Consider the following 12,011-nt stretch of genomic DNA (forward strand, 5'->3'; position numbering starts at 1 on the left):
GTTTTCAAAAAATGTTTACGTTTAACTATTCCTAAAAAGTTAAATCCTTTAATTTGCCGTTTTGAACTAGTTCTGTAATCACATGCTAACCAAATGTTTAAGAAATTGATTTTAAATATACTTAACGTAACTTTAAATATAAAATGAAGGGTACCACATTCCAAAAGCACTTAAATACAGCCTTGATGGCGCAGTAGGCAGCGCGTGAGTCTCATAATCTCAAGGTCGTGAGTTCGATCCTCACTTGGGGCATATTTTTTGCCTTATTTAAATTTAAAAAAACATAAACTACACAAAATTGTCCTTTTTTTCTATTTTCTATGGGGTCCACCATCGCTTAAAAAATCACTGAAAATTTATCTATTTTTTTTTTTTTTTTTAAAAGACGTAAAATAGCGTTTAAAACTGTCTACTGCCCTGCCTTGCAAAGTGAATAAAGACATTTACTTGGAGCCGAACACGCCTATTACCCCATCGACTAAGTAACTTGGATTCCTTTTAAGGACTTCTACGTCACAGACAAAGATGATTACTTCATAATGTGAAGTGTTTGATAAGGTCCAGATCTAAATAGAACAAAATTTGCAAGTTAATAGCTTGTATACAGCAAATATGTAAAACTTAATACTTACCAGACCTTACTCATGATAAGATATCTTCACCGGGTCACGTGACTGAATTTTCGTGACGTCATAAATAAAAATACATTTTAAATCTAAATTTTTATTTTTGTATATTACGATTACTCTTACAGACAAATAACGTGAAAATTTTACCTTCAAAATATGCAAATTCCGTACAGATTAATGGACTTAGTAAATTAAAATAACCATAAGCCTAAAGATAATTAGAAATTGTTGTAGTTTTCTTACAGAAATAAATAATATATGCACCGCTAATATAAAACAAATAGAAAAGTTACTACCGATATTTACAAATAACTACGACATTGAGAACTGCATAAAACTGTGGTTATTATACAGCAGAAGTGTGCAAAATATTATCATGAATTACATTAACATTAATCTACTAAACAACGGTAAATTATATAAAAAACATTTGTGTAACTTAAAAATATATGAAACCAATTTTAAAATGTTGCAACCAAAGGTTTAAAAATTCAATTAATTAGTTTTTCATTAACTTAATGATGTTGACATATTTAATTAAAGTTTTTAATAGAAATTTCAACATAGCAACCTTCAAGCTTAAATAAATATCAAAGCATAATAATCGATTGAGCATGTAAAGAAAAGTTAATTTAAGAGTAAGTGCGTGAATTCCATTTAATCAAACTGCATTAAAAGCTCTAAAATAAAAAAGAAATTTCAACAGTAACTAAATAAATTTAATTTAAATTGATTTTTAAAGTCCCATAGGTCAATAGGAGGATATCTAAAATTCCTTTTTTGTCTGTATCGATTATATATCGAGTGAGGCAATAAGAGTCATAACCCATGAGAGTACAAGAGAATAATTTAAATATTCGGGCTAACAATAAAACATATTCGGAACCTAAAATTGCACTAACAAATAAAAACTTGCAGTTGACGTGATTTTAAAATATGAAAAACGCAATAAAAAAACTTAAAAACTGCACAAAGAAAAGGGGTAAAGACGGAATGGGTTATATATATGAATCGAATTGCAACAGCACCTTTATAAAATTACAAATATTACACTAAAATAAACATAACGCTGTACAAAAAAAAAGATGATGATTTTTGTGTTTAAAACAATTTTAAAACTATTTTTCTGAATTGAACCTTACATTTATTCTAGAATTTCTAACTCTAAATCCAGCATCACAAAGAACTCTGTGATTTTACAGAAAAAGAAAGCAGAATTGAGCAAAGAACTACAACAATATATATTCCTATATTACTTTCTACTGTTCGACCAAATATTTAACTGTCTTCGGGATGAAGAGTGTGCCATTGTGCGATTGGTCGTCTTGGTGACGCGAGCATGTCGCTCCAGTGACGTAGTTCGGTGCCTGATGCGTTGCAGCCGAGAATTAGTTTCCCGATGACGTCATTCTTACCCATTCGGTCGTAATCAAACACACTGATAGCGAGTGAGACTTTCTGTAAAAACAATTCAAAAAAGTTAAAATAGTTTTTAAAAAAAAAACAATTTTAAATACAAAACTCTTTAAAGGTTGAGAAAATTAATTAATAGATAAAGTTGTGGGTTCAATCCCCACTGCTCTCATGCTGTAGCACCCTTGAGTAAGGCACTATAAACGGTATGAACTCCTGCTGAGCCAGCACTTAATCAGCAGTATAATTATCGGGCAATTATAATCTATAATATCCCAAACTGCAAAAGACAACTCAAGTCATGGTCGGAGTAATTGATGTTACTCTGATGTTTAAGACGCGCATTTGACCTTTTCACATCGGGGAAAAAGGGTATATATATAAAAAAAAAACTTCTAATTTTGAAAACACAATTGATGTTCAAGTTAATTAAAAAGTTTTAATGTATATTAAGACTGTATGACCAATTTAAACACAAAACAAAATAATCAATAAATTGTAATTAACAAAAAGCAATTCATTTAATAATCCTTATAGTTTAATGTTTTAATTAAGTTTTTAGCTACACCTTTTAACCTTAGTAACATGAAAAAGAAAAATAGCTTAATGATTTTTATAAAATTTCTAAACACAAGTTACTTCACAATATAGAGATTTTAAAGGCTTATGTATATTTCATTGAAATCAATAAATTTTGGAACTAATCAATAAAGCAATTGTTAATCAAAACCTATCCTTCAAGCAATAGCAGTGCATAGTCTAAGCTATTTTTTTGTATATAATTTTATCCTTGATGTGGTAAAGTGGAATGCGCGACTTAAACATAGAGTAACATTAGTTACTCCGACCCAGTCGCGAGTTGTCTGTGGCAGTTTGGGATATTATAGATTATAATTGCCCGATAAATATGCAGCTGATTAAGTGCTGGCTTAGCAGGAGTTCATACCTTTTACAGCGCCTTACTTAAGGGCACTACAGCATAATAGCAGTGGGAATTGAACCCACGACCTCATGTGTGGTGTAGCAAGTGTTCTGACCACTACACCACGCTGCCAGTAAATTTATTAAAATTATTGTCTTTTGCTTCATATAATAAACTGTTTTACACTTAAACATACTCAAAAGCTAATCTATGATACGACTGCTATCTTAGAATACACAACAAAAAGTAAATAAATTTATCATAAGAAAACAAACCTGGATTTGTTCAAATGGAACCTCAAAACTGAACGATTCATTGAAATAGGGGTTCAAAGTATTTTTCTTGATTGTGGTTTTCTTCTTTTTCAATCTCTTGCCACCCTGAAAAAGTAAAGCATTTGCTGGTTAAGATAAGTGAACTACATAATACTGTTAAGTAAAAAAAATACTGTAATAATTTAAGTAATATATCAGAATAAACAAAAAAGTAACAGCAAAAATTTCTTTTAGAATTACTTAATAAATAGCATGACCAAAAAATACATTTTTTTTGTAGATATCTTTATCCTCGATGTGGAAAGGTCAACTTTATGACCTAAACATAGGGTAACACCATCACCCTGACCCAGTCTCAAGTTGCCTGTGGCAGTTTACGATATTATAGATTATAATTGCCAGATAAATATACTGCTGATTAAGTGCTGGCTCAGCAGGAGTTCATACTGTTTATAGCGCCTTACTTAAGGGCGCTACAGCATGAGAACACTGAGGATCGAACCCAGGACCTTGTGTATGGTAGAAGAATGTTCTGACCACTACAACACCATTACAAGCTGTTTAATAATTAAGTGTTATTTTCTTAGCTTAAATTGTGTTAAAATCTCTGAAATAGTCTCACCTGCAGAAGTGTAATCTTAACATAAGGATCAGACAATCCTCCAACGTCCATTTTCTTCAAGTTTTTGGCTTCAAGAACAACCACGGTAAGTTTGCCAGCGGTTGGAACATATCTCAACGAGAAACAAATATCGCCAAGTTTTTCCTGGAAATAAAAAGATAAAGAATTTAACATTTTTGTGACAAAGTTAAAGTTTAACTTTTCCTACTGCTTTAAAGATAGAAGTTTAATCAGGTAATGATACCAGGTCAATAATATTCAAAACAAGCAAAAACAATTTATTCTTGGGGCCCCACAGATATCCGATTTTTTAATATTTTTTTATTCTTGATGTGGAAAGGTTAACTATATAGCCTAAACATAGAGTAATGTTAGTTACCACAACCCAGTCTTGAGTTGACTTTAGTAATTTTAAATATCATTGATTATATTGCTTGATATTTAACCTACCATTTAGTAAAACAGGTTTTAAGTTTACCCAGTTTCGACATATTAGTCTTAAAGATATGCAAGTTTAGTATTATACCAAACCATTTATTGCCTTCAGTATTTTGAAAATTGATGACGCATTTGGTCCATGAATAATTAATAAGTTACGTTATAAATTGTTCTTGGAAATATCAGTAATTTAAAATGTAGGTTATTTTATGAGATTTCTATTGTGCTCGTATAATGTTAGGAATTATGAATCATGTATTTAAAATGTTTTTGCTAAATTATTAATTTAAAATTGTTTAAGAAATATCATTAAAATCTAAAGCATCAAAGGCCTTTTAAATAAACCATTTAAAACTTTAAATAAATGCCCTAACTTTATATAAATTAGAAAACAAATATATATTATTAAAATGCATAACAAAAGCATTTAAAAAAAGGAAAAAAAGGGCTAAAGGTATTAATTTATAATTTCCCAAGTTTTTCTTTAAATATTTAAGTTCAATTAATTATATTTTGTTGAAATATTAGCACAAAGTTTAACAATTACTTTATTAATGGACTAATGTCAATAAATGAAGCCGGATGTTAAAAATAAAAACCCTAAAGTTATAAAGACTTTAATTTAATATTTGCACAGCAAAGCCTCCTTTCATGTGTTCAGTTTTTAAATTTTAAAGTTGCAATCAATATTAAAAACTTCCATTTTTCTTCAACGTAATATAAACTGCATTAATTCTTATTACAATTTTTTAATGAAATATATAATCACAGTTTCCTACATTTTAATTAAAATCACATCTTTCCAATACTTACATTTTCCTTATCATTTTCAGCACTCACAAGATCCCTCCATTCCTCGGTTACGGTTCCCAAGTCGACGTGGTTCATCGGAACTCTGACCTCACCGATGATGTCATGACGTGAGAACCGATCAAAATCATAAATCGCAAAAATTAAAGTTTTTCCTCCGATCTCATTGTAAGGAACCTGAAAATGGAATTTTTTTACAAACTTTTAGTGATATTAAATAAAACCATTTTACTAAAAAACAATTTTCTTAAACGCCATTTTACTGATCTATTATCATTAAAATAAAAGCTAAAAAGCACTTTAATTTTCTAAATAGTTGCCCTAAATTTTGATAAAATGTTATTTTTAAAATTTTGGTTTACGAAAAAATGTGTATTTTGATATTATGGGTGAATAGTAAAGTAAATTAACAGCAAGTTTTTTTTTATATATCTTACTATAAGCAGTCTTAAAGTTAAATTTTTTTCACTATTTTTTTTTTTTAAATTGGTTGAAAATTTTAGTCACAAAATAATTAGTTAACATGCCCTTATTTCGTCAAATACAATCATGATAGACTACATGAATAGTTAGATACAGGAATTTCTGTGAACTTCAGGATATTGAATAACACGTTAAGTAAATGGTTGGTTAGAGGTAAAGTGTATATAACACGCGTGGTTGATTTATTTGGGGTTTTCCATTACTTTAACATTTATTATAAACTCAGTTTTAAGAATAGTGAAAATGGTCTTATAATTAATTTACTTGCATTAGGCCCTTGCATTGTTTGTATGATTTACATTTTAACTCACAATTATTTCGCACTTTTAATTTAAATTATCATTACAAAAGTAGTACACATTATGTATGCAAGTTTTTAAATTAAATCGTACCTTGAAGTTGAAGGTTTCGTTGAAAACTGGATTCAAAGTTTTTCTGTGAACTTTAGTTTCATATTTCTTCTTCTTATCAGGAAGCATGTAAACCTACAACAAGGTATTAGAATCACATAGAACATGAAATAAAAAACACTTTATATAAATAAATAAAATAAATTTTGACCATTAGCACAAAAAGCGCTTGGTAATTATGAAGAATGGATATTTATACTAAAATTTAGATAAACTTATATTATTAATGAAAATGAATCACTAATTAAGGCTCATTAATTATAATAAATAATCAGTCTAAAACAGTTATTTTTTTTTAACTTGGATTTACATTGGCAATTTAAATATATGTAATTTTAATCACAGTTTTATATTATAATTTACAAATTAATAAAAATCCAAAAAACTAAAGATATAATTTTGGTAAAGAAAACGAAACTCATGACACTTTTAATGCCACAGAAATTGTGCCGTGACACTTACCTTCACATAAGGGTCAGAAGTCCCACTCATGTCCATCCCAGGTAAATCGGCGGCTTGGATCGTACCAACAGCAAGCTAAAACATAAAAAATATATTCAACTTTTTTTTCCGAAAGCTGTAATCTTAAAATTTACACAATAATAACGCCATAAACTTAGATTTTATTATGGTTTAAAAATTCCATAAAACCCTTGGTTTAAAATTTACATAAAACATTTAAAAAGGTCTAAATATAAGTATTGTAAATATTTTTAAAATATTTTTTAATTTATAATGTTAAAAATGTCGATTTTTAAAAATAAAATAGCAATAAGAGTACACCATATTTTAGATTATTTTTGTGAACACATGTTAGTTTAATACAAATAAGCCTTTCAAAAATTATGAACAATTTCGTAATATGCCAATTCATTAAGATAAACTTATTAAGTAAATGTCATAGGAAAGTTTTACGACCTAAAACTTAAAGTTTTTGGTAGTCAAGACATAGAAACCAAAAGCCCACATGTAAAGGTTAACATTCCTACTTTAAACAAACAAAATAATAGGCTGAACCTTTGTTTAAGAACAAACAAACACTGTTTACAAAGTAAATTGCATGACTCCTTATGTTGAAGTGGGTTATTTTGAATAATTTTATAAGCTTATGTTGTTTAATTAGGTGGCATAAATATAAAGTAAAATGTAACTAACAGCTTTATTGTGAAACTTTTACAATGCTTGTGTTTATTTAAATATTAAAAACAATTTAAACAATAGAACTATAAACACTAGCCAATAATTAAAATAATTCAGTCTATTGTTTTTTACTGGTATAATTATAATGAACAATAAACAAATAAAAAAATAATTAAATACACATTTAACAAAACAATAACAATAATAATCTAATTATAGATATATTCAACAAATTAAAAAACAAACAAAACAGAAAAAAAACTAAAATTTATTAATAGTTACTCTTAAAATTAAATTTAAATAACATTGATTTTTAAAAATAACTTAAAATGTAACTTACATTGTTTTGTTGAAAGTCGTAGTCGAGTGAGAATTGTAGCTTTCCGAGTTTTTGTTCTTCCTCGTCTTTTTCGATCCCGTTATCCAGGTCATCCACATCTGGCTGTACCTTGCCAAGAATTAATTTGAAAATTAGTTAACAAAATTACGAAAATATCAAAAATTCTTATACAAGAAATTTTCTTTTTTTTTGGATCATGTATGTTGTCCGGTTCTAGACAAAATATAATTACACTACGGCTCTTCTAAATTCCCTCTCTGGATTATGGTGCGAGAGAATTATCACCTACAGATTACGGATTTTCTCCTATGGTAAACGGAACGTTGTTTTGTCTAGAGCCGGACAACATCCGTGACCCAAATTTTTAAAATGAAAAAATTTAATGTAAAAAAATATAAAAATGTATAATTTTTTGATCAATGTTAAAATGTAAATGGTATATATAGTTTTATACATATATTTTTAGGTTTATCAATATAATGGAAAGCAAGAATCACTTGTTGTTAGTTAGAGATTGTATACTAAAAAATTGAGAAAAATGTTTTTATTATTTTTACACTTACTGTAACAATAAATAAACAAACTTAAAATGCTGATGCTTTGTATAAAAAATATATAGAAAACTATAGAGTAATCTAATTTCAGGTTGGATTAAAACTTTATATTTAGTGACAAATTAAAAGTCCTTTTTTTGTTTATTGAAGCTCAATATTTCATCTTTAAATTTTAACTTGAAAAGCTTTTAAATTTTGACACAAAATCCTAACAAAAAAGAAATTTTATTATTCTATTATGGGTATGACGTACATTGTAAATTTTTGAATGTCAAATCCTAGAAACATAATGGTGTTAAAATAACAACTATATCTACTTTATAGTACAACAGGATGTTAATAATAGGTTTTATTGTAGCGCATATGCTATATCCCCAATCTTAGTAAAAAAACATAAATAAAATATAAAATTTAGCCCTAAAAAAAATTATATTTAAGATTTTACCAAATTGGTTTTCAGAACTTAATTTTTTTAACAAAATGAAAACACTTGGGTATTGTGCAAAATGAAGCTAATACATTTACACAGCTACTTTAAATAATTAAAGTACATTGCCATAAATAATTCAGTATGCAATAGATAATTAAATTTGCAACTGTTTGCTTTTTTTAAATAAAAAATGTTTATTGTGTTAAAATTACCCAATATTGTAGGCTTAAAATTTCCATTTGAACAAAAACACAAAAGTTTTTTTACTATTTTTTAAGAAAAAAAATGTATTTTTTTTGTTAAAATCAAAAATAATGTTCACCTTTTCTTTCATGCTGTTTCCTAGATTTTTTACGGATTGTAAATCGATTGCATCTTTGAGTCCTTTCTTCTCCTTATTTTTCTTCTTCTTTTTGCAACAACATCGCTTACAACAACAATAAAGAACGATCAGAAACACAAGACCAGCTCCGATGGCGATCATTATCCATGCCCAACTTGGCACTGTAAATATAAAATTCAATTTATTTAAAAAAAAAATTCATAAAATCAAACCCCAACATTGTTTTGTATTTATCCTCGATGTTAAAAAGCCTGTTTCACGACCTAAACATAGAGTAACAGTTATCATCCCGACTAAGTCTTAAGTTGCCTTTCATCATAAGCTGCTAATTAAGTGTTGCCTAAGCAGAAGTTTTTACCGTTTATAGCGCCTTACTCAAGAGCGCTACAATAAAAGAGCAATGGGGATCGAACCCAAGATCTTATGTAGTGTAGACAAGTATTGTGACCACTACACGATGCTGCCAGTTAAATTAGTCTGTCCATTGATTATTGATTAAACAGGAGTTATTAAGTTAAATAACATTTGTTTAAAATTTGTATATATAGTATACAACAAAAATACTTACATTTTTTATAGAGATTGTCAATTGCTCCTTTCACGATATTTTCATCAGTTTCAGTCAGTGTGGTAGTTGTCGTGACAACCACTTCACTGGTATCGTTCCCCTCCGCTCTTTTCACCATTTTTCTTAAAACAGACATCGTTTTGATGCTATTTTACTCCGTTTAATTAGTTAACATCGACTAATTAAGTAGTACGTGAACAATTATAGAATATAAAATCTTAAAAACCTGTTTAAATTTAAAGTTTTATATAAATTACTTTTAATTATTATAACAAAACAATTTGTATATATATTAAGTTATATATATATAATTTTAAAAAACTGTAAACATATTATTTTGATGACTGTTGATAAAATTCTACATTTTTAGGCAAAATGTACCTATATAGGACTCATTTAAACTTTAAAAATAACTGCAAATTCTGTCAAATGACAAAAATTACAACATTGTTAGCACAATCTAACTTAATCAGCCATATACCACGAAACAGCCAACACAAAATATATTCTCTTTTTAATTAAAATACAGTCTTACAAACTTATAACAAAGTACAACTATATTGCTCCAACTAAAATCAATCGAACTGCAACCGTTAACCAATAGCACACAGCTAAAAGCTTTTCATCGTTGGAACAGTAATCAATAATTCATTAGCACGCTGTACTGTTTTAGTCCAAGCATATCGATATATCAATATTAAAATCTGTTTTCTGGGTTGCATTTAGTCAAAAGTTGTTGTTAAACATACTAACAAACTACTATTAGCTGTCAGGTTGTTAGTAAATCTTTTGCTGTTACTAGAGACTAACTGTCTAAAGAATTTGGTATAAACATAATTTTTTAAACTACTGCAAATAGTTACCCTAAACTTTGCAAGCTTTTGTTTAACTTAACACAAACTTTGCATTCTCCAAATGTTATTTTTTTTATATAAAACGCTGTAAACATCTGAACCACTTTCCATGACAAACAAACGATCGAGCGAACAATACGTTGATAGTGACGTAACAAAACACACCGCGAATCGAGCCGATATAGCGCCCAAGGGTCTTTGATTTTCACAACCTTGTCGTCTCTGAGCCTTGCCGTTCTTTCACATCGCAATATCGATTCCCAATAATCAAAAAAATAAAATTTATTTGCTTGATTTAAATATTTAAAATGAAACGATAAAATGCTGCAAATAACGTTGATAAAACGACGCTTTAAACTTGCGTGACGTCATCATCAAACAAGTGACGTAATATTAAAATTTAATGTCATAAAAAATGACGTCATATGACGACACAGAATGCTTACTGAGAAATCGCGGTTACAATAACTTTTTGTATTGTTAGCTAACAATAGATCCAGTGTCACAAAGTAACAAAGAAAAAGAAAACCTAATTATTGGAACTAATAAAAACTAGATTCCCTTTGTTGAAAAGTCACGTGATTTCTAAAGATCTTAAAGTCTAAATATATAATACCGCATAAAATAAAATCTACTGTTACTTGTACAAAAACACAACTACAGGATTAAACTTCTTAATACTGTTACTAAACCTGAATAATTGGTAATCAAATTTTTAGATATTCGTTAAAGCAAATCTTTCTATATTTATTTCTTAATATAAATACCAAATGCCCTTAGATCTGACACAAACAAAATTGGAGCGATAAAAAAGCTTTTTACAGCGATCAATATTCGTCAAGCTGTTGCAGTTACCACAAAGCTGTCGTTTTTATTTTAACTACTTAAATCTCAGCAGTACAAGAAGTCTATATTAAATCCAATAATGTTTTTACCAATTAAGCAATTTCCTAAAATTGCCTTTTTTAAAACAAAAGTTTAATTAAGGGTAATGTGTTTAATAATTAATTAATATTTTATCGACCTTATTAATTGAATTAATGTTTTGTGTTTTGTTAAATTTAAACACACAATGAGCCTTAAGTAATATGAAAGCGTTTTTAATTTAATTATTTAATTTTTATGATTTATTAACATTTAGTTTTTAAAAAGGTTTTAGAATTAGTTGAACGATTCGGAATAGAGTTTTTACGTCGCCATGGTCTTAAACGAACTCTTATTTATTTTCAGGGTTGTCCTTTGTTTGCCTACGCGATTTTTGTTACGTCACAAATTGAGTATCTTGGTAACAAAGATGAAATAATTAATACATTTGAAACAAAACACTTTTATTAACAAACAATCAGCAGTTTATATTAATCGGGCAATAATCTATAATATTTTAAATCGCCAAAGGCAACTTAAGACTGGGTCCGGGTAACTGGTGTTACTCTATGTTACCGGCAGCGTGGTGTAGTGGTAAAAACACTTTCTACATCACCATAAGGTCGTGGGTTTAATCGCCACTGCTCCCATGCTGTAGCGCCCTTGAGTAAGGCGCTATAAACGGTATGAACTCCTGCTAAGCCAGCACTTAATCAGCAGCATAATTATCGGGCAATTATAATTAATAATATCCCAAACTGAGAAAGTTAACTTAAGGCTGGGTCGGGATAACTGATGTTACTCTATGTTTAGGTCGTGCATTCGACCTTATCACATTAAGAATATATAAATATAAAAAATAATTAAATGGGTTTTACAACTGCCAAACTCTGTCCGGTAGTGTAGTATTATTATA

General features: G+C 28.5%; 1 protein-coding gene and 1 non-coding gene across 3 annotated transcripts; one reads left to right on the forward strand and one right to left on the reverse strand.

Moving 5' to 3' along the window:
• Positions 1-179: 179 nt before the first annotated feature.
• Trnam-cau (transfer RNA methionine (anticodon CAU)) lies at positions 180-252 on the forward strand. The gene has a single exon. It is a non-coding gene; the product is annotated as a tRNA-Met (tRNA).
• A 590-nt stretch (positions 253-842) lies between these two features.
• On the reverse strand, positions 843-9,599 carry LOC145763751 (synaptotagmin-1-like). Of its 2 annotated transcripts, none has more exons than XM_082575264.1 (9): positions 9,378-9,599; positions 8,789-8,970; positions 7,483-7,584; positions 6,465-6,539; positions 5,985-6,077; positions 5,113-5,286; positions 3,862-4,005; positions 3,240-3,344; positions 843-2,087 (listed from the first exon to the last, which is right to left on the reverse strand). In XM_082575264.1, the coding sequence occupies exons 1-9, from the start codon at positions 9,511-9,513 to the stop codon at positions 1,908-1,910; spliced, it is 1,191 nt and encodes a 396-aa protein (XP_082431390.1). In that variant the 5' UTR covers positions 9,514-9,599; the 3' UTR covers positions 843-1,907. The 2 variants fall into 2 exon arrangements, with proteins under 2 accessions (XP_082431390.1, XP_082431389.1); XM_082575263.1 differs by having other exon boundaries at positions 7,483-7,590.
• Between the last annotated feature and the right edge of the window lie 2,412 nt (positions 9,600-12,011).

The sequence above is a fragment of the Corella eumyota genome, chromosome 1 (genome assembly GCF_963082875.1).
Source record: "Corella eumyota chromosome 1, kaCorEumy4.1, whole genome shotgun sequence".
NCBI lineage: Eukaryota > Metazoa > Chordata > Ascidiacea > Phlebobranchia > Corellidae > Corella > Corella eumyota.

Coding starts and splice junctions, on each gene's coding strand:
- LOC145763751 (XM_082575263.1), bottom strand. CDS start 9,513: ATGTCTGTTTTAAGAAAAATGGTGAAAAGAGCGGAGGGGAACGATACC. Junction 7,591..8,788: donor GAAACAGCATGAAAGAAAAG/GTGAACATTATT, acceptor ATTCTTGGCAAG/GTACAGCCAGATGTGGATGA. Junction 6,078..6,464: donor CTTCTGACCCTTATGTGAAG/GTAAGTGTCACG, acceptor ACCTTGTTGTAG/GTTTACATGCTTCCTGATAA.